General features: G+C 38.0%; 1 protein-coding gene across 3 annotated transcripts; it reads left to right on the forward strand.

The window, feature by feature from the left end:
• The first annotated feature begins 339 nt into the window (after nucleotides 1–339).
• ttc13 (tetratricopeptide repeat domain 13) lies at nucleotides 340–23256 on the forward strand. Of its 3 annotated transcripts, XM_085381637.1 has the most exons (23): nucleotides 340–536; nucleotides 2887–2981; nucleotides 4522–4597; nucleotides 4672–4742; nucleotides 4885–4950; nucleotides 7019–7111; nucleotides 9572–9688; nucleotides 9772–9882; nucleotides 12270–12352; nucleotides 12466–12607; nucleotides 12758–12932; nucleotides 13918–14074; nucleotides 14586–14716; nucleotides 14803–14935; nucleotides 15537–15629; nucleotides 15844–15927; nucleotides 16051–16135; nucleotides 16532–16641; nucleotides 17346–17481; nucleotides 18547–18626; nucleotides 18883–18961; nucleotides 20367–20446; nucleotides 20528–23256. In XM_085381637.1, the coding sequence occupies exons 1-23, from the start codon at nucleotides 368–370 to the stop codon at nucleotides 20640–20642; spliced, it is 2481 nt and encodes an 826-aa protein (XP_085237763.1). In that variant the 5' UTR covers nucleotides 340–367; the 3' UTR covers nucleotides 20643–23256. The 3 variants fall into 3 exon arrangements, with proteins under 3 accessions (XP_085237763.1, XP_085237761.1, XP_085237762.1); XM_085381635.1 differs by lacking the exons at nucleotides 20367–20446; nucleotides 20528–23256 and adding an exon at nucleotides 19269–19679; XM_085381636.1 differs by lacking the exons at nucleotides 20367–20446; nucleotides 20528–23256 and adding an exon at nucleotides 19269–19679 and having other exon boundaries at nucleotides 16535–16641.
• Nucleotides 23257–23335: the final 79 nt, after the last annotated feature.

Below are 23335 nucleotides of genomic sequence, written 5' to 3' on the forward strand. Positions count from 1 at the left end.
GTACATACATAATTTAAAATTTTAAAAAACAAATTTAGAAAAATGTAAAAAAAAATAATTCGCGTTGTCTAACCTTAAACATTTATAAGTTTATAAGTTTATAAGTCTCCTTTTGATGAACAAATTATCCTAGAAAATTGCCTATACTTTTATATTGAATCTCATAACGGAAAACCGTGATTTCTGGCTTGACGCTCGCGGAACCGGTTTGACAGCCGCGGAGGGTGTTGGGAAATGTGGTTTAATAGCTCCCTCCGTTTTGCGGGCTTCTTGTTCGCGTCCCGCAGCTTCGCGCGTGAGGGGGGCGTGCCCGTTTGGGTCGAACTGCGGCAGCTTCCGCCCTGTGGCGTCACACATGTAGCACAACATGGCCCCTGCCAGCCGGGCTGTTGTTGTGGTAGCTCTCTCACTCTTGTACCTGTGCCGGGCGATTTTCTCCACCGAGTTCTTCTCCACTCTCACTTTATTCAACAACGACCTCCACAAACAGGGATGCAGCTCGCTGTCTGAATGGGAGGACTACGCTGCTGACTGCGGTAAAGTCTGCCTTTTCGCTGTTACTTTGCCACGTCCTCTCTGATACAACTGTCACTTGGACCCGGCTAGCCCAACCGTTTAAAGGCTAACGTTAATACGCCAATAACAGTAAGCGGTGACAGCTCGAAGGGATCATTAAGAGTAGCCTTTCCTGCCTCAAAAATAGTCTTTTTTTCCGCCAAATATGAAAGAAAACAGAGTTCAAACACAGGAAGTGGAGTTCAAGTGTAAATAACTGTAAAGAAACTTAAAAGTGCTTATCGAAAAGCTCACTTCAGTCAGCAAACTGTATGTTTTACCTTAAACAAAGAGAAGTAAACCATACTCCAGCCAAAGAACGCGCAATTTAATGTCGTCTTCTGCAGCAGTAAAATAAATATTTAAAGAGGAAAACTGAAAAGTTTTTTATAATTACGATGTCCTTTCGCTGCATTCGGCATGTCAGTAACTCACCCACTTCTATAGTTAGACTGACCAAAGCTTGTTGCAGTAACTATAACTGAGTTAAAAACCTATACAACGTGTGAAAAAGACATTTTAGTTCATTGAAATATTAATTAAAATTAGAATTCTGAACAAAAAGACAACCAACTGTAAATGTGTTACTTTCACTTGCTTAAAAACAAAATAAAAAGGAACTGACGTAAATTTACTTAGATTTGTCATTAAAGTGTTTTGTGTTCAATCGACTCTTAGTTGTTTTTTGTTTTTTTCCCCTACAGTCTTTAGTTTACCAATACAAGCCTTTCATCTCATTGCCTGTTTAGATAGTTAAATGTAAGGAAAAGCAATGCGTCACCTGACTGGTTTGTTTTGCATGATGGCACGTCTGACTTTAGAAGAAGCTAAGATAAAATCTGTCTGTATGTAGATGAAATGCTTGTTTACTTTAACGCAGCCTTTAAATTTGGCAGGTTTCCTGTAAATGTTGCTGCAGGCTCGCAGTAGCCACCTCATCTCTCTCTAGCAGCAACACCTGCAATATGCAGGGGCGAGTCCTAAACATGAGCCCAGCATGTACTCCACTAAGCTTCAGTTACTCATTATTTTTATATATAGGATAATAAAAAATTATATCTACTGATAACATGTGCAAATTGATAATAGAAAAATGTAGCACGTTACATTACATGTTAACTCAATGTGCTTAACATGGAATATAAGGCCCATTAAAAATATACAAGGGACCACTAAGAGCCTGATCTGCTGGCTGCTGGGGGAAAATGTTATGTTTGATACCAGTTAAGAGTCGCAACAGCTGAATACAGGCGTGTAGAGATGGGGATTTTCTTGCCTACAAACCAAACCAAAGAAGCTCTGCTATACTGCTGAAGGAAATTTAGCGGAACTGTAGCAAAAATATTGTTTAGTGCTTTTAAAAAATGTGTCTTGTTTTCTCAAGCATAAAAATATTGTTTTTCTTCATCTAGTGTCCATATTTAACTGAAAATTAAGGTAATGGAGACTGATATGCTGAACAATGCTTACATACGTTTTCATACATCCAAGAAAAAGCCTATACACAGACCATTAAAAAACAACTTTAAATGCTAAACTCTTTACCTGCATAGTTTGTGTGTGTGTTTCTTAAGTTAGATTCACTAAAATGTCAGAATGCCTTTTTGTAGTTGTAGTGTGTACCAAACAAACATACTCTTTGCCCACGTTTAGTTTGTTGGAATTATTACGGACACCTCTTGTTTTCCCTGTGTCACTGCATTTAGGACAGAAATAATGAGAGATAATATAGTTGTACAAGTTGAAATAAACAGATTCTTAATGATTTGTGAAATATGAACCACGACATTGTTTCTTAACTTTTCACAGTGTTTTGCTTGCTTCTGATTCAATCAGAAGATTCAGTTCTTCTCACCGAAGGGCTCAATGTGGTGGTTGCTGTTACTGTGAAAATTACACCTAAAATGTACAAAACAAAGTAAAATAACACAGCGGCTTTACACCCCTAAGTTTATAAGGAACCATGCTGCATGCTCTTTTTATATGATGGACAAAAATGGTTGTGGTTAGTATTCATTTTGTACATTTGCAGCACTTAAAGACTGTCACATGCACATCATTGATCATCGTCTCATGATTTAAAGCTTTTGCCTTTTGGTCTGAGGGGCTCCGAAAATGTCCTGGAGAGCACTTTGTAACAGGCTTCATGAGTTTGGATTTCAGTGTGTGTCAGGTCAAGCCTGCTTAACTTCTCAGATACTTTTCTTTCTTTGAAACTTTACAATGTTTAATACAATTTAAAAGACATAGTAGCGTAATGGTCTGAAATACCCTGCCATTATGAACCGTTTTGTTTCCAGTGATAAATACTTTGAATCTTTGTCTTTTCAGAGTCTTCAATTTTACAGTTGGAAGACCCAGACTGTGAGGAGGGAAGCAACCCGCCCTGCGAGTCTGTGTTCTCACTTAATGCAGAGAAGATCTTGGTGAGATTTCAAACACTAGTCTAGATCTAGAGCAGCCATGGCCTGTAACGGTTTCCTTTAGCGTTAAAAAAAATAGTATATTTTATATATAGTCAAGTATATATAGTCAAGGTTAAACCACAAAACACAGGTGTGTGTAAGCAGTTTATAAACCTTTTGAAATCTGTGTTCTAATGTTTTTTTTATGTTTTTTCCAAAGCAAGACATTCTGGTTATGTTTTAGTTTTACACACATTTTCTCTTCAGCGAGAAATAAAAAATCTTAAGTTTCAGTGGTGATCAGATACTTAAGCTCACAGTGATGGGTGTGGTTGCTTTTGGTGCTTACACATGTAACCACACCCTAAGGTGCTGTTGGAGTGTGATACTGACACCCTATAATTCACCTCTATTTCACTGCTCCAGTGTGTGAAAATAAATGTACACTGCAGGGCTTCAACTTACCATTTAAAAAGGCCCAAATTTAATGACCTGGTGAATTTTGCAATAGAATGACATTCACTGATTGTAGTGATCATATTGGATCTATGTATCCCCCCCCCCCCCCCAAAAAAAACAAAAACAAAAAACAAACAAAATGCAGTTCCTATCCATGAAAAAAAAAACACACAGAAGAGTACGGCACAGCTCATGGTTGGTGCTCTTCACCACAAGCTGCAAGATAGATAGCTTTTTGGGGTTGGTGAAAGTGGTTAGTGAGTTGATAGACGCAACGTCTGTGCTAAAGACGTTGTGACACACACACACAAAATTGCAGGTTGGCATGCTAGGTGCAGAAGCAACTGAAGACAAAACCTGATCTAAGGGATCTGTGATGAAGGCTGCAAGATGTTTAGGATCAAGATTTCTTTTTTAGGGCGTGGGGTGGGAGTAGTGCAGTCCCACAGTTTTATGTTAGGTGAGATTTGATAAGGATCCCCAATAAAAGGAATGGGGCAAGTGCATGCCTTGTCAGTTGCCTTGTAAAATGCTGCCGCAGCAACATTTCCATGCTGTCCAATTTGGATACAGTAATTCCACTGCAGTGCTGCCGTTTGGGTTAACATAGCAAGTACAAGATGGAAAAAAAGAAGCATTGTTGTTAATGCAGTAGTTTATTTTGCACATCGAGTCTGTGGTTGAAATTCCTGTATGTGCTAAATTTCCAGTTACAGGTCTACTTTGAAATCTTTATGCCTGCATTTGGAATTTGAAATAAAAAGTTGCTGAGTTGTTCTCTGTTCAGCAGTAGATAATTCTTCAGAGTAACCCTGAGATATTCAGCAGGGCTCTTAAAATCGCTCGTAAAAATATCCTTGAAAAAGCTGTTAACAGTTATATTGAAAATGTCATTTTACGCAAATTGTCAACACGTTCTAAAGCTCTCCAATGAACTGAAAACACAGGTGTCGACAGCATTTAAGTGTTGTCTTTTGTTTTTTCTCCACTCAATCGAGTTGCCTTCACACAGGAAGGAAATGATTATTTTGTGCCTCTCTTGACATTTCTAATTTGTCCTTCTTGTCTTTTTTTTTTTTCTTCTTGTCGCCATCTCTTACAGAATCAGGCCAAATTGTTTATAGAACAGAAAAAAATACCTTTTCCTGTAGATAACCAAAACACAAATGAAGAGCTTGGTAAGTCAGCATGTTGTTCAAATGCTGTGCAGCTAAAATGCAGCTTTTCATTGTCACTTTTTCTGTCATTGCAGCTATAGGTTATGTTCTCATAGGCAATGGACTTTATGATGAAGCCATTAAACACTTTTCACTCTTACTGCAGGTATGTGTGTGCATACATGTTACCCAATACGGCTCTGCAAAAATTACCTTTCAGTTAACCTTTGAGAGATGTAGAAATTCTTTTGATGCCAAACAAAACACCTTTCTTTGCGTATTCTGAACATTTGTTCTGTTTGATACAGGGTGACCCAGAGCTGGTCAGTGCCATCTACGGGAGAGGGATAGCTTATGGGAAGAAAAGTCTGCAGGTAAGTGGCAGCTGTAGAATTCAGCACCAGTGTAAGACTTTATCACCCACAAATATGAGTCAAACATGTTACTGGTTTTAAGCAAGCCTGTTGTCTATAAATTAAGCGATTGAATGGATCTTCTACATATTGAACCTTTTTATATGATGTTTTTGTTGTCTGGATTTCTACCTGCCCAAGAACAAATGATGCAAATTAGCATGTGGCTAACTGGTTGAAGTGTGTCTTTCCTGCAACAACCCAAAAAACTACAAAGCAAATGTTTCTTTCCCAGGATTTTATTTTCCTTTTATACCATCTCACATTTTTATGTATTATTTTGTTGCACTTTAAAGGTGCTGTAATAATACAATTTACTTATTTATTTACTAGCCATTAAAATGCATTTAAAGTGGGCCACTGGTTATAAGCAACCTTACTGGCGACCTGATATCCAAGTGGTGAAAGCAGAGAGCACGTTAAACTCACAGGTAAATCTCTCTTTGTGTGCATGTGCACTGTCGCTTTCCACTAAAAGAAACGATGCCACAAAATGAGCTTAAAAAGCAACTTTTCTTGTATTGTGGGATACAAGTCTCAGTAGCAGAGGTTTCAGATGTAACCGCTCTTGTTACTTCCACAAAGAGATGGGGAGTCTGTGAACGCATCTGAGGAATACTGCTTTCAGAAAGAGGGAGGACTGTTTTACACTCGATGTCAGATCTTCCTTTTATCCTCAAAAAATTCCCAGAGTCCCTTAGGCAATAGTCACACAGGCCTAGAGACCTGTTGGCAACTATCTGGACAGGAGAACTTACATGAGGAAGACATAATTTCCCTAGAGGTTGCCAGGAAATATGTAAATGATTATGCATGAAAGATATTGAATTAAAATATAAGCAAATAATGTTTTACACCTAGTTTGCTAGGATGCCCGTCATAACTCCCAGCCTCTGAAATGTTTAAAGAGCTCCAGCAACAAAGTAAAACCCAAAGCCTGTAACCAGAGCAGATTCTTTTTAAATTCTTTCACTATAATTTTTGGGAAACAACTGTCTGCAATGACTAAATAGGTGAATCAAAACAAAACTGCATTTCGTTGCCCTGTACCTGTGCATGTGCAATGACAATAAAGTTGAATTCTATTCTATTCTAAAACAAACACTACTAATATTCTGCTTTCAGTGTTATGCAAAATGGTTTTTAATGCAAGCTAATCTGTGATTGAAGCATAATTTAATGTTGCAAGAAGGGAAATAAACCAATAATATAGTGTTTTCATTACTGAAGCAGTTATCCATCTGCATATCATCTTAGTCATAATATATTTATGAACTGTCGTAAGAGATCATCAACGGCTGTGGCTTAGGAGGTAGAATGAGTCCTCTACTAATAGGAAGGTCAGTAGCTCTCTGCATATGTAGAATACGTCCTGTGTGAATGTAGACTTTATAAATACAATCCACTTATGATATTTACTTGGGAGAGAATGTTGCTGGTATTTTATCAATGTGTCAGAAACACTATTCACTACTGTGCTGTGAAGGACTTGAGCTTAAACTTCAAGGCCGATGACTCATACTTCAGACTGTGCACACACACTTTGTTTAATGGACAGCCTTTATTTGCATTTGTCAGATGTTGAAATATATTTATTCATATTCTCGTTTTATGTTCTGCCAAATTGTTCTCAAAATCAAATTTAAAACAATTCTGACCTCCGCTGAGTTCGGGCTGCACAGAGAGTTGCTGTGTGGATGTGTTTTGTTGGACGCCTTTGGGGAGGTTTGTGGGTTTTGTTTTGGTTTATTTGTCCTCAAATAAAAAGAATCCTGTATTTTGTTGACAACAGCAGTTTCAGGTAAATGCAGAGTGATTCAGTGTGACATTCAGTGAATGCCAATTCAATCTGCCAGGATGCTGCGGTTATGGTAGTGTGCCCTCCAGAATAGGGGGGAGAAGAAAACTGCTTAGAGTAGTTTTTGTGTTTGGTGTTGTTTGTGGCTTTGTTCCAAGTTTTGTGCGCAATATGTTAAAGTTTATGGCAACAAAATGTAAGTGCCTCTCTCCTCTTGTGTGTCCATGCCAGGATATAAAGAATGCCGATTTGGCATTGTACGAGCTCAACAGAGTCATCACCCTCGAGCCCAGCTGGCCAGAGGTCTACGAGCAGAGAGCAGAGGTGAGAGGTGACTCTGTGGCAAATGTGATCTATTATTAGTGTTCCTCAGCACTGATATATTTTATGGCTTTCAAGTACTGCAACAAGCTAAGACAACAGTTTAACCATAAACAATCAGAAGAGTCTGTTCAGTGACAGGTTGCTTCTCCCCAAGACAAGAACTAACAGACTTAAAAACTCCTTTGTCCCACACGCCATCAAACTGTTTAACTCCTCTCTGGAGGGGAGAGGGAGGGGAAACAGGAGGACAAAGGAGGGGGGAACAACTAAGCTGTAGTGCCTCTTCACCTCACTGTACAATACCTTGTGCAATACTTTTTGTAAATAGTCAACAGTGCAATAGACTCAATACTTGAAATGTGCAATTCACTTGTATTTTTATTTTTTATTCCTATTTATTCTATTTATCCCCTTTGTATATTTTATTTATATGTGTGTATATATATATATATATATATATATATATATATATATATATATATATATATATATATATATATATATATAACAATTTTGTAACTGTAACTTCGGTCGTTGCTGTGCTTTTTGGAAGTCGAATTTCCCAGAGGAACCCACCCGAGGGATTAATAAAGTTCTATCTTATCTTAACAACTGTTGGTAGCAGTATAATTAAACTGATTACATGTAGTTGCCTTCCTCCTGTTTTGTAGCTAATTTTTCTGCTTCTAATTGTCAAGTTTCGGATTAATTTTGAGCTTTAATGTCTAATCAAGACTAATCTAATCAAGCAGTCAGAAGTTGTACTAAAGAGAATTCGTGTTCCATGAACTTTTTAGGTTCAGTTTTCAAGTGGAGTTGGTGACTTTTAAAATGCATCGAGCTGTGTTGTTTTGGTTTTTTAGACTAGAAAATACATCACAGCCAAATGAAAAAGATCTGCAGTCAGTGAGTCATCAGCCAGACATAAAATGTGAATGAGCTACAAATGTGCTCCAAGCAATCAGTCACCTCTCTCCAAGTCTGATGAGCTCCTCCTGCTTTGATTTTCTCCCAAATGATTTATCTTGACTGTTGAAGTTGGATCAGTTTGGAAAGCACAGAGTTTTTTTTAATCATAAAACATCATTTGCATTATTCACAAATAACTCCCCCAAACAGGTTTTGTCGATTTCATCTGCTTTCACACACACTGCATCCTGGAACTTTTCTAGGCATTACCCAGCAAGATATACTTGATAATGCAAATTAGCCTGGCAGCTTCCTACTGCAAAGTCTCTGTGATATCCGATTATTTTGATGTAAGACTAGAGGATGTTGAATTCGCAGCTAGCGAGCTGCTTTGCCTCCTGGACATTTTACTCAGCCTGCACCTAAACCACACTGAGTTTTTTTCAGAAGTGAGAACGTGCCAGGCACAGACTACATCCTGTTGTGCACAACATATGAGAAATGGTGTCTTTATACGAGTCTGATTCTCTTAACATGTTCAGAAACGGCTTGAAACACATCCTCAATAAATGTTAGCAACTTTTCATATAATCATGGTTACTGATGAAGGTGATCTCTTTATATTTGGACAACACATATAGAAGTAGTAGCAGCTGCCTTTTACTACAAATAATCGACAATGCATTGTCATTTTGAAAGAGGCAAAATATAAATTTTAAAGTGAATTCAAATAAGTTTTAAGCTACAGTATAGCAAATAATATTAGGCAACAGCAATATTCAAAAACAGTTGGGCACATAAACAGTCACCAGACATGGTTAGAGTTCTGGCAACTCTCACAAGATTAAAGAAAAGAATTCCCCCACTGCAGGTTTCACTCTGCTGTTTTATTTACCATTTCCTCTTTGGGACTTTTATACCATTTGAATTTAAACACAACACAGTGAAAAATGTAAATAAAAACAGAATTAAATGCTTTGCAAATCTCAAAACCCATAAACCATATTTTTATTAACAGTAGAGCATAGAAAACCTATCAAATGTTTAAACTGAGAATAATATTAGTTTGCTTTGTGTTTGATGGCAGCAACATCCCATGTCTCTAAAAAAGCTGGGAAAATGTCATGTTTATTGTTGTGTAGCATTCCTCCTCCTTTTAACAGGAGGCTGTAATCCTCTGGGAACTGAAGCAGTCCCGAGTCCAGATGTGTCAAATGTTTTCAGTTGGTGAAAGGTGTGGGCTGCATGCCAGTTCAGGACCTGGACTCTTTTTACTATGAAGCCATGCTGTTGTATTAGCTGTACTGTGCAGTTTAACATTACCTTGCAGAAATATGCAAAGCCTGTCCTGAAAATGATGTCATCTTTTGAGCACTGCAGTGACTGAATCATGCCTGTTTTTCATGAAATAAAAACAACAAACTTATCTTTATTCCCCCCAAATGTTCTTTCGATGCGGTGTAAAAGCAAAGAAAATAATTCAGTTCATCAGTATTTTGCAACAATAAAATTAAAAAGATGAAATGTGCAATTCGGTGCTTGTGTGTTTAGATCCTGTCTCCTCTGGGTCGCATCAGTGAGGCTCTGAGTGACCTGACAAAAGCCATCCAGCTACAGCCCTCAGCTCGTCTCTACAGGCACAGGGGAACGCTGCTCTTCATTTCAGAGGTTTGACAGTCAGATGCAGCATGAACGTACATATATGCCTGTATGTTTCCATGTGATGACTCTGTGCTTTGCTCTCTGTTCAGGACTATGTGGCCGCTATGGAGGACTTCCAGCAGTCTTTAGAGCTTAAGAAGAATCAGCCTATTGCCATGCTGTATAAAGGCCTGACCTTTTTCCACAGAGGCATGCTCAAGGTGAGCTGTTCACAGTCTCATATTCCCAGTATGGCCTTGTCCATATCAAAGATAAATAAACAATGTGATATCACTCACTGGTTAATGAATTACTGTTTGGAAGACTCGTGGCCTCCACCATCACATTTTATTGTAACCAGATATGACCACAGATAATGACATAGTGCACTGATTAGCTGTTTTTTTTTGTTGTTTTTTTTTAGCAAAGTGTATCTCTAATTCTTGTTATAAGGAGTATGGATTCCACTGTATGTTATAGCATTATCAAACTTGACAGTCTGGAGTTTTGCTCTTGTTTTTTTCTACAATCAGATATATCAGAATTTCACTAACAGAGTTTTTGTTGCACAAACATCCTGTTAGTGCATGATTACACCTCATTTGTGTATCCTGTCTATATTTATCTTTTCACTTTTAATTACCAAAATATTATTTGAGTCAACAACATCAAAGAGGATTTAATTTAATGCAAACTAACAGGGTCGTTCTCAGCTCGCTGCTGGAAACACAGTCACAGAAATGTATTCAAATGTCAGCTGACTGTTTTGTTTTTTTGTTTGGTTTTTTGGGGGGGTTGTTTAAATATTATATTTGCGACTTACAGTGTCAGGAGATGAAGGGAAGGAGATGAATAGCTTAATACAAGCTCAAGCTTATTGGGTTTCATGCATATTGTGTTCTAAGCTTGTCTGCAGATTTAACTTATTTACATATATGCAGCTGTGAAGCAGATGGAACCACATGCTTTGGTAAAGTTATTCAATTTGCTTTAACAAAAGTCAACTTTGTTAAAGTTGACTTTTTTTTTTCATTTTCTTCCTGGCCTTTCTGACAGATGAGATTGTTGCTGTGTTATACCAGAGTTTTCTGCTAGCTGTTTGTTGTGCTTGGTGATGTTTAGCACGTTCATGCTGAAAGTGTCTCTTAATGCTGGGGTAGCTGCTTTCGTCTTTGATAAAATCCGCTGTGCACCACAAGGGAAGTAAAAATGGTAGATGAATGATAAGATGTTGCTTAACTTCTAATTACTATGTTAATTTAAAGTCTGCCCAAGCCAAGTGCATTTTTATTTCCCACACACTGACTAATGTGTGCAGAGCAGCACTTGAATCTACATGACATGTAGATGCTAAACATAAAGGATTTCCTGGGGGAATCCCAGCTGCAGCTCCTGCAGGCAGCTGACAGTTAACTGCAAACAACAACATTAGCGCTTTTAATGATAGTTGCGAATGTGATTGTTGAACTAATTGCTTACTCTAAATGAGAGAGTTGTGCCCATTGGTGGAATCTGCTTTTTATTTGCATGCTATGCACTAAGGTTGGGCGATATGTACATTTTTTCTAACTGACATTCATCGGTCCCATATATGACGATAGGCGATATATCTGCACAGGTGACTTTTTGATGGGCAGAGCAATGTAATCATGCACGGACTGTTTTGCACGTTTAGAACACAGAAGAAGTCCAAACTTGGAGGAACTAGTTGTCCAAAAAAATTGAAAGTCAGCAATTTCGGATTTCTTTGACTTTAAACTGGATTAAAGAGCCAAACCTGAGGATGTAACCGCAACCACCGCTTGTGCAGATGTATATTTAAATAAAATGTTTTGTTTTCTATTTCTGAACATAGGCTGCTGCCTTTCTTTCTGTTATGAGTTTGAGTAAATAAATCGCTCCATTTGGGGGCAGTCTGAGGAGGGTGCATTTGCTCCCAGCTGGAAGAGGATGACGTTAAAACAGCCCTATTTTTTTTTTTTTTTTTTTTTTTTTCCCCCCATTGACTGCTTCTTTTAGCTTCAACTGACATTATTAGCAAACCTACTCATGGGCAAATAAATAAATAAAACGACCAGTGAAAGGCTCAACCTATCGTCGATGGTTGATAAATTCGTCCAACTGTCCAACCTTACTATGCAAAGAGTGGCTGGACCAGGCTGAAATATCTGAACAGTTCTTAGTTGGCTTTCTATGGCACTTGGTGTGAATAGTCACAGATGGTGTCTGATGATCCCCTGTCTCAGTCTCTCTGTTGCATCACTATGATACTGATTTCTTAAATATCTCAGTTGGCTGGCTTGCCACAATATTTTGTAATAACGTTGTGCTGAACACCTAAAACTATCAGCATTACTGTCACCTTTGTTTGTAAAGCTAGGACTGTAATTATAGTAAACAGTTTAACTGTTAAACTAAGTGTTAAACAGTTACTGCTACACTCCAGCATTTAGCCATGTCCACACTGGGGTTACATAAGACAAAATCTGAATGTGTTAAAGTTCTGAACCACCTGCTGACTCAGAATTTCTGGTCTGCGTGTTCCTTAATGCATTTCCTCTCAACTGTGTTGTCAATGTATGTGAAAGGTTGCTTTTTTCTTTATCAGGAAGCCATTGAGACCTTTAAAGAAGCACTGAAACTGAAGTCTGACTTTATAGATGCCTATAAGAGCCTCGGACAGGCCTACAGGTACAAGCACTCTGCAGCATGCTTTCTTACTCCATGCATAAATGCAGGATGTCACTTTGACATAGGGTATTTAGCCAAATATCAACAGTTGCTTTTCCTCTTCCTTCTCCCAGAGAGCTTGGTGACTTTGAATCAGCCATGGAGAGCTTCCAGAAAGCCCTCATGCTGAATCAGAACCACATCCAGTCTCTCCAGCTCCGTGGCATGATGCTGTACCACCATGGCTCTCTGCAGGAGGCCATAGGCAACTTCAAGGTAGAATTATCCACAACGAAGTAAAACAGGCTGTCCTTACACCCCTCTCTGCAATTTTAGGAATTTTTAATTTACACAGGGTTTGCTAGCAGCAAAAGGAAAGAAGTGGTAATGGATTCATATGCAATGTAATTCTCTTGTTTTCCTCAGAGGTGTCTTCAGTTGGAGCCTTACAACGAGGTGTGTCAGTACATGAAGGGGCTGAGTCACGTGGCCATGGGGCAGTTTTACGAAGGCATCAAAGCTCAGACTAAAGTCATGTTGAACGACCCTCTGCTGGGGCAAAAAGCCAGCTCTGAATACCTCAAAGTTAAATACCTCAGAGGTGGGTGGGTCTTTATATATATACACACACACATGCATACACATTATGACTGATCGCAGATAAAGAGAAGAATGCTGATTCAAGATCAGTCTTATTTTACAGGGTAAATAAAAAGTCTGCTCTCCAAGTCAGAGCTCTGCCTACAGGATAAACTGGCAGATGAACAAACCTCAGAAACCAATGACTGGGGTGATTTATGGCAGCTACAACTATCAGCTTATAAGACTGCCGCTAACATGCTTAGGATACCACGTGACACCTGGAGACTTCCTATAGAGTCCATTCAAGACATGTTTTCAAAGAACCTAGAGCACAAGAGTTGTTCAGGCATAGGTGTGCAGTCTATTACAGAGTCTATACTGAATGCATTATTACTAATTGTTTTAACAAAAAAGGAAACGGACAGTTATATTTTAGATTCTCCAAAACGTCACATTGCTTGTTTTTTCGTGTATTTTTCATATTTTCAAATGTTCAGAGTTTCTTTGAGCATTGGAGGCTTTCATTAAAACAATTGTTAAAGTACAAAGTTGAGGAAACAAGGGGGGAGTGACATGCAGCACAGCTGAGGTCAAGGCCACCAGATGTGACATACAGAGGAGTATTTCCAGTGTATTACTTTTGCATTAAAGAATAGCATTTTCTTCTGATTTAATTTTCAGGAGAACTATTGCAATTTTAAAAAACCCAGGAATGTTAGAATTTGATGGGCTTTTTAAAAAAACAAACAAAACAAAAACAGGAAATTAAGGCTTCTGAATGTCCTCCTGGTTCATCAGAAGAAAGCATTCATTCATTCAGTCTCATTTGTGCTTGTGCCCTTTTTGTATTATTTGGCCATGATAGACTCTTCTGTATACCTTAACCATGCTTTTTCTTTATTTTTAGCTTCAGTATCCTTTGACCTAAACCACCACCTCATAATGCACCACCTCTGGTCTATTTACTTCTCACATAAAGGTCCTGTTTACTTGATTTCTTCCAGAGTACTCTCGTTACCTGCACTCCCACCTGGATATCCCAGTAGCAGAGTACAACGTGGACCAGGACTTACCGGGAAACTTTAAGAACCACTGGGCCAAGAACCTGCCTTTTTTAATAGAGGACTATGAAGAACAGCCTGGCCTGCAGCCACATATCAAGTGGGTTTGGGGGACTGTTAACTCTGACCATAACGATCAACTGTAATAATGCTGCGATGATGAAGTGATTAATCTAGCTATTCTTTATATAAATGTCAAGCTTTCTCTGAGGTCAAAGCAGAAATTATTGTGACAGATTACATTTATTTTCACATTTCAATCTGAATTTAATTTAGGATGCCCTACGCTTCACCTTAAGTCTGTCATCATAAGAAAATCTAGGAAAATCAGGACCATCATAACTGTGGTTTCCTGAGCTTCAGTTTGTAGCAGTTTTCATGAGCTAAAACACGAGGCAGCGTTTTGTGGTTGAAAACCAACACCTGCCATGTTTTCCATATGACACGAAAGCTCCTGTGTTCATCAAGTAGATGTTTTTATGCATGCATGTCAGCAGGCTCGAACTACTTCATCTGTTTTGTGATATTGTAGAAGGTTGACAGCCAGTGTCTAGGAAAAAAAAAAGTGCGTTTCATGAAAGCCTTATTCTCCACGTCTTTCTGGTTGGCAGAGACGTGCTGCCACAGAACTTCGACAGCTACAGCAATGAAGTTCAGAAGCTGATCTGCACGGCCGACCATCTGGGGGCACTCATGCAGTATGACACTCCTGGTTTTCTACCCAACAGAAGAATACACAGAGGTACCACAGAGACAATGCCACAGTTTGAAAAGATCACCAAGTGTTAACAAGAGCCTAAAAATAAAGAGCTGTCTGTGCTTCTTCAGCCATGGGATTAGCAACCTTAGAGGTAATGCAGGCCATGCATCGGACATGGAGCAACTCCAAAGTGCGAGTCAACGGCAAAACCAGGCAAATGCAGTGGAGAGACATGTTTGACATAGCAGTCAAATGGAGGAGGTGAGAAACACACAAAATAAAAAGGACTTTGTACCAAATTTATATGAGATCACTCAGATCAAATTTATGGAGGCACCATTATGTTTGACATCTGTATTTCCATTGGAAAAGAGTGGCATAATGCAGAGACTGTAGGGAATTAATTTTAGCATCACTCTTTTAAGTGCATGTTTAGCTTGGACAGACATTAATGAGTAAAACACCTAGAAAAATGTTTCTTTCTCATTCCACAAGAAATTGGGTGTTGTGAAGAGGAACTATGGGATCCTAATTATCTCCAGGAAATGACTCTAAAACTGAAAACTGAAGGAATAGGAAGGATACAGATGCTGACATATGATGTTTCAACTGTCCTGCATTGCAAAATGAAGTCTAGACTGAAGCTGACACATGGCTTAAGTTTTTACCGTGTGAGCACTAGAAAGAACTCAGCAGTCAGGTCGTTTTTCACATTTCACTGTGGTTTACTTATCCTGGTAACTAGCCTGTTCTCACCAATTCTGGCCAAATTCAACAAGTCACTTTCCCACTAGAGTGTTTGATATGTGGTTAATTAGATTGCAGTGTTGAAACACTAAACGGGCCTTTCCTGTACTCGTAGGATCGCCGATCCAGACCAGCCAGTTTTGTGGTTAGACCAGATGCCTGCCAGGAGTCTCAGTCGAGGCTTCAACAATCACATCAACCTCATCAGGTAACAACTTGGCCTCGAAGACGGCGTCAAACACTCTCATGGGTTACAGGATTGAATTTCCATATGGCCTCACCTTGTAGTGCAGAAACATTTATTTCAATTTCTTGGAATATGACGTATCTCTATCATTCTGTTCCCTTTGAGAGCCTCATTCTGAGAAGCTCCTTGAAAAGTAGTATATTGAGGTCTGTTTTTTCCCTCTTTATTTGTCCAGGGGGCAAATTATCAACATCAGATACCTTGCCTACTTTGACAACATACTTGACTTCATCAAAGACAGAATACTGGTCTACCACGGGTAAAACCTGAATCACAACTCCAATGACTTTGCAGAATTCCTTGAAGCATCATCTATGGCTTAATTATTCTTGCAGTGTTTTTGCTGTTTCTGTAACCAACATGTTCTTATTGTCTGTCTCAGGGCATACAACCCCAGAGGCCTCCTGGAAGTCCGCCAAGCTCTAGAAAATGTGAATAAAGTAGAAGATTTGCTTCCTATAATGAAGGTAAGAAGGATATGAGAGAATCTAGTTCAGGTTGCACTCAAGGATTCAAGTGGATATTAGTTTTAGTCTACTAGTAACACTAGTGATGTTCATTACTTCCCAGTTTTGTGTGTGAACTTATATCTATAGCTTAGATCTGGAGCCTAGATCTATATGCTGTTGATCCAAAAAATCACATCAAACTTGACTGACAGAAACTGAATTCGAAAAAAACATAAAAGTTTAAACGCATGTATTACATTTTTCCATATTAAATTTAATCAATATTTGGTTGTCATGTAGTTTAAAATATATTTTGATATTGATGAATGTTTGTCCATAAGAGACCTTTTAAAGCAGCACAACATCCTGTTTTGTTTTTGTTTGTTTTTTTGTTTGGTGTGTTTCTTCCTGAAGCAGTTCAACAGTAAAACCAGAGATGGCTTCACTGTCAACTCGAAGGTGCCGAGCCTGAAGGACCCTGGGAAAGAGTACGATGGCTTCACCATTACCATCACTGGAGACAGGTGCAGTCTGCCGTTCTCTGTGTTCAATATTCTAAAAGAACACTTTCTTCAACACTAACATTTCATATAAAAATTAAATATAAATATTTGAACAGGGGAATAATAATCACAAGGATCTCCTAGAAGGTATATTTCATGAACAGTAAAGTATTTACATACGTAGGTATGTGTACAACACAAAGGTCAATCAAAAGGTGCTAAGAATATGTTTCTTGTGCACAGATAAGGAGCAGTAACTGTCTGAATTTCACGTTTTACAATCAGCATTGGGAGCGCTGGATTTTTGAACTGAATTAGAATTATTCAGGTCATTATAATAATAATAATAATTATTATTATTATTATTATTATTATTATTATTGTTATTAGCCATACCTGCACAGTTGTCTCTTTCCACTGGTACTATTCATCTTTTGTAGCTCCCCGTGACTTTGTCCTTTCACTTTGACTGAAATCAAATTTAAAAAATGTCAGAAACAATGGGAATTTTGTATCTCTGAAAAAAGTGACTACTTAAAAAAGGAGGGCAGTTGAAATTTAATGTTTTCATTTAATATGTGCAGACTCATTACTGCAAAAACCAGTAACACCTGTTTTTTAACATGTGCTCCACAGTTTTTAGGTAGATGCTTTACACTTCTACACACATAACCAGATATTTCCAAGTTTTACCCTCTGAAGTGTTTAATTTTCTTTTATTTCAGGGTGGGAAACATGTTATTCTCTGTAGAAACGCAGACAACTGAAGAGCGGACGCAGCAGTACCAGTCAGAAATAGAGTCCATCTACAAAGACCTCACAGCCAAAGGAAAGGCATTGATGTTATCAAGCGAACTCGGGGTAAGATTCCTGCTGGTAATAGAAAGCAGATGGTGGTGCAATGTGAAATATCCATTTCTGGACAGCTTTAAGTAGATGACATCTTAAGTTAACAAAGGATGTTCCTTTCTCTAAAGCAATACCTGCAAATAAAATGTTGTTTTTGTGTTCCAGCTTTGGTTCTAGTTTTTTTTCTTGCGGTTTCATATCTCTGATATTGTCTCTAGTGTCTGGGGTTTGGACATTTGGCAAAAAGATTTTTTTAATATATTTTCTGAAGAATAAATAGAAAATATTTACAAGTTGAATTCTGTTCAAGCAGTATCTAGCAAAAAGGTTTTGTATCGAGCTAGAAACAGTCACAGCTGCAGGAGAACAGATGGATCTGTCAATATAAACATAAAAACACATTAAGTCGTATTTATTATTTATTAGAGTAGCAAGGCTGTTTACAATCTCTTTACATAAGAGATAAAAGTCACTTTAGAAAAGACAAGGCAGTGTTCAAAAGCAAAACAAAACATAAGCCTCATGTCTGTTTTTTCCTCAGCGTCTTCCTCTCCCCTCTTATTCCCACTCTGGCCCTCTCTACTGGAATCACATATTTTACTTGTCTAGACAAGCAAACTATGAGTAGAACTGATTAATTCTCTGTCACTGTTGGATTTAGCTGAGTTTATTTGCTGCCATTCATTTCTGTTGATGGTTTTCTGTCAAACTGCTGGAATAAACAGAACAAACCATTTAAGCAGTTTGTCTTGATTAAAAAATCTGTGCCGGCAGCCTACCGTGACTTGTCTGCTAATTTATACAGACAGCACAACAGTGGTCCTGACTAAACAACTAACAAACAAGAACTAAACAGGGTGTTCTCACTCCTCTGTAACAGAGACCTGGAACAATGTGAACATCCCTCCTGGCTTTCGCTCTTTGTTCTGTTTTATTATGTCTGCAGCCTTCTCTGCTTTCACCCCGTTAAGATAAACCGTAACTGAAGACAGCACACAGTGCAGCAGAGGTCACGACTACATTAAGCCTTTGTTCACAACTGAACAGCTGATTCTGTGATGATCTTTGTTCTTTCAGGATGCAGATGCAGTGTGTAACCTGATCCTCTCCTTGGTTTATTACTTCTGCAACCTCATGCCTCTTTCCAGAGGATCCAGGTAATTTCAAAGTCAAAACAGCCCACAGGTGCAATATGAAGCATTTCTACATTTGAATGATAAATGGGAGAGAGAGTTTCTTTGTAGCTGTCATCTTAGTTTGGAAAAAACTCCCAGAAACAATGGCCTAGTAAGACTGAAAGATAAATGCAGGATAATAATATTAGTGTTATTTTAGTCTGTGGTCTTGAAACTTGAAACTCTTGAAACATGTCAGAGGAAGTATTCAGCTAATGAAGCATCACTTTCTCCTCAGTGTGGTGGCTTACTCAGTGGTGATGGGGGCACTGATGGCCAGTGGGAAAGAGGTCATTGGTAGGATCCCGAAAGGAAAGGTAAATTAATGTGAATCTTACTTCAGTAGAAGAATATATAGCAAGTTTTTATTGACTTAACACTAATCTCTATGACATTTGTTATATATGGAAGTAATGCATAGGACCAAATGCAATTTTTTAGCAGATAATTAAATATTTTAAATGTAATTTTTTAAAAATGGGTAACAAAAATTTGAAAGCTGTCCATTGTCATTTACACTGGTGCTTACTCTACCATATGTTATGTAAGATTACATTGCTTATACGGTCTAGAATGTGTTTCTAGGTCTCAAGTCGTGTTTAAATGAGCACTATGTACATGTAGGTGCTGATTTACCTGGTGCAGAAGGACTGCAGACTTCATGATTTCCTCTTGCAGGAGTGGTGCAACATTCAGAGATTACATTTTTTTGGTGATTTGTGGTCACTTCATCTTCTGTACAATTTTGGACCATCATCACTTCAGCCAAAGTCCAGATGGTTTCAGTGGTCCAGAGTGGCAGCAGAGCAAAGGTTCAGTCTTCAAAATAACATATAATCAGACTGGAAAACTTTTTCCTCATAAGAAAGAAAAACCATTAGCTCTGCAGCAACCTCCCTTGCTGACATATTTGATAACAGTCCAGGATAATCGGTTTAAATCCGTTTAGTTCTTTTTGCCTGATTAGTGATGACATCAGTGTCTGCTGCCTTCACCTGCTTCTCATATGTTAACTAATAAACATGTTTAATTAAACTTCAGGTCATAGTTTTCTTCAACTTTGCAGTGCTTTTTTGGTACTTACTTTAATAATTAGAGATTACAAGTGCTGGGATGTATCCGCTGAATTGAAAGTGGGCCAGGGGTCAGTCCTTGTCTAAAATCAGATGTGGTCTTTCATCTATGATACATCCTGGTATCGCTGATCTCTGTCTCCTGCCGTTTACTGCATGTAAGAGAGGATTGTTCGCGTTCCTTGTTCGTGTTCAAGTCGAGAGTGAAAGCAGGTGTCTCACAGATGGTATGAACAGTTGGCAGCCCTGCTGTGTTTTTCTTCATATTGTTGCTTCTTAAGGAATTTTCCAAAACCCTTCATGATTTAGTCTGACCACATTGGAAAGAAAGCGGGCTTCTCATTTTTGCTACACAGCGTTTAACTTCTATAAAGTTATCTGTCAATTTTTAGAAAAGCTTTCTTTTTTTGTAAATCTGCACTGCAAAGAAAGAGCAGGAACTGGCTTGTTTAACTTCAAGTGTGTCTTGGAAAGCATGGTGCTCAGGTTTATTTACACGTCTCTTTATTTATGGAAATGTGGCCTTCGCTTCAACTACTGTACCTATCCTTTAAGCTGGTTGCGGTTGTGTGGGAGTTTGGGGGGGTTGTTTGTTTGTTTTTGCTTGATTTAAATATATATATATATATATATATATATATCTTTTCAGCTGGTAGATTTTGAAGCCATGACCACACCCAGTCCAGATAGCTTCAGTAAAACAGCAAAGAGCTGGATGAATCTCAAGAGGTACAAAGAGTAATAATTTCTCTGGTGTGTTATTTGTCTGCTTCAGAGGCACATTATCTGACATTTTCTCTTCCTCTCTAGTTTACCAAGTTGGTACCAGAGTCTTCCATCTGTATCAGAGTCCTTCCCGACAACCAGAACAATGATTGAGGTCCTCAACACAGACTCATCTTCACATTGTCCAAAAAAGTCTTAACACGACTTGTGCACTGCAGAGAGGTCTGTTTAGGAAAGTCTTAATAATAAAGCTCCTGCACTGGGTAGAGCCTAAGGGACCGTCATCTTCTACATCCCAGTCAACACTGGACTGAGATCGGCAAAACCATCTCGGCACAATTAATTAGGAATTAATTATTTAAAATGTAATAAGGGTTTTGGCAAAGTAGTAGTGTGAGCTCTTTTTGAACCTTGAAGGAAGTGAAAGGCTTTTAATGCAAATTCATGGGATTGCTTTACTCTTTAAAGAGGTGACCTCTGTTTTAATTTACCAAAAGTTGATCTTACTGTTTTATCCAAATCTTTGTTGCCTGTTGTTTCTCCTTAAATCCATGTAAAAAATCAGCTTCTACTTAAAAAACATGGTTTGAAGGGTTTTCAGAAATCTTAGGTTGACGTGCTAAGTCACCTCTCTGCCACCTGTTTTAAGTTCTTCAACCTCTGTTGTCAGGCAATTCAACATTTTTCTTTTCTACTTCTTATAGCACAACCTTAACTCACAGAACTCTAAGGATAAATTTAGGTGCTTTTGTTATTACTGGCCGATGTTAATTCCTTAGATCCACACTCTGTGTTTGTGGAAACGATACTGGATGGTGAAAGCAGGATGTTTCAGTTTGTTTGGGATGCAGAAGAGATTCTGTCCACCTTTTGCTCTTTCTCTGCTTTATAGGCCTCGTGCCTCAGACACCCAAAGCACAACCAACGCCATCTGTCCATCGGTCGGTATGAACAAGCTTTCTTTGCAGAGTCATGCCGAAATCTCTTACTTTAGGTTACCAAGAATGTGAAATGGCACTTTCTGGTTTTATTTAACATTAAAGATTGTAATTGGCACTTTAAACATTTTCTGTTAAACCACTGCTGTGCACGCACACAGAATCCAACCTTTCAGCAGAGAATGAGTCTGGGGGGTTTTAAAAATATGGAACAAAATTTTCAGGGCTATTGTTTGTCAGCACTTGAGCAAATATGATTTATTTTATTATTTTCTTTTTGTTAATGATGAATAACAGCAGTCAGAGATTTTAGAGAGCTTTCAGAGCCATTTGGTGCTTTTTGCGTAAAATATCAAACATTCACCAAATCTGCAGGTGTCTTGTCGTTATCAGTTTTGAATCTACAAAAATTACAAAAAGTCAAAAAGTTTCTTGACTTTTTCTCTGGTCTTTTATAAGTTCAATCATTTTGGGGGATTTTTTCATTACAAATGCATTAGACCATCTGTCATTAAAAACAAAAAAACTCTTAGAAATCTCCCCAGAACTTGTTTAAAACAAAAAATTAAATACACAAAGTTTAACCTGGCCCAATCAAGCATAACATTCAACCACTAAAACATTTTTCTTCCATGGAGCAACAATGGTAAATGATTGCAATTTGGTGTTATAATCAAAAAATAATTGCTTTACTATTTTATTGCTTGTTTTTGTAAACCTACATTTACAAATTGATGGATAATGATAATTATTTATATTATTTTGCATTAAAAGTATTGAGCATTAAGTATTAAGCTCTTGATTAGAGAGCTTTTGCATTCTGGTGATCGAATAAATATGTTAAGCACATGTAGCTCTAAATGGCTAACATAAAACAATTTCACCGTAAATAAAACCACAAAGAAATCAGACTGGCTTAATGAGAAGACACTTCTTTATAGTTTCAATCATTAGCTCTTAAACACTACATTTAAATTTTTAAAGTTTATGAATGTAATCGGACTTACCTGACCAGAACTTCAGATGATCGTCCTCTAACATCTGTGACTGTTGTGCCTTTAAAGATTCATTATGGATGGAGAAAAGCACACCGCATTTATTTCCTTCCTGTCTTCCCTCGAACTTGCATCAGCTGCCTCTCTTACATCGAATATTAGCTCATAGATTCAGTTTGCTTCCTCATCACACCTGAGAGCAATATCTTTGGGAGATAAGGGACATGTCTTAAAGATTAAAATATTGTCTTTGATTATTTTAACCCCCCTTTTTATTACATATGTAACAAGTTCTTGTTTGAGTTTTTGATATCTGGAGAAAATCTGGTCTGAATTGGAATGTACTTCAGTTTAAATAATAAGACTGATGGTGTGGTCTTTTTTTGTTTGTTGGTTTGTTGTTTCAGAAAATCTGGGTGAATCCTGCAGGATTTTTTTTCACTTAGGTAAAATGTAAACATGCAGTAACCTATGGAAATAAAATTTAAGCACAGTGATGAACAAAATGAGAAGGTGTGACTCACCTGGACTAATCTATCATATTCTGTGGCCTTTGATGCTTAAAGACACACCATTAATAGTCATATCAATACTGCAGTAGTTCTGTTTTTTGAATGTCCACAACAAAGCAGTCTCTCCAGTGTTTAATTGGTTTTCGCACTTCACCAAAACGTCAGGTCCTTTGGGGTTTTTTCTTATCGATGGTTATGCTAACTGGTTGTTATTTTCTTTTCTGTGCTGGGTGTCCCAGTCATTTATTTCTGCAATGGGCTTTAGAGTGAGGAGTGCACAACTTATCTAATGTCTTCAGACTTGAAGGAGGGACTTTTTTATGAAATGAATGTTCAGCAGTTAATAAAAGTGTTTGACAGTTTTAACAGTTTGTGGTGATTTTTGTTTTCCTCACAAGAAGTTCACAAACAATAATTTAGTCAAGAAGAAAGAAAAATGCATTCATG

This window comes from Rhamphochromis longiceps, linkage group LG15 (genome assembly GCF_057381845.1).
Source record: "Rhamphochromis longiceps isolate RC_006_pf linkage group LG15, R_longiceps_female_GT1.1, whole genome shotgun sequence".
NCBI classification, from domain to species: Eukaryota; Metazoa; Chordata; class Actinopteri; order Cichliformes; family Cichlidae; genus Rhamphochromis; species Rhamphochromis longiceps.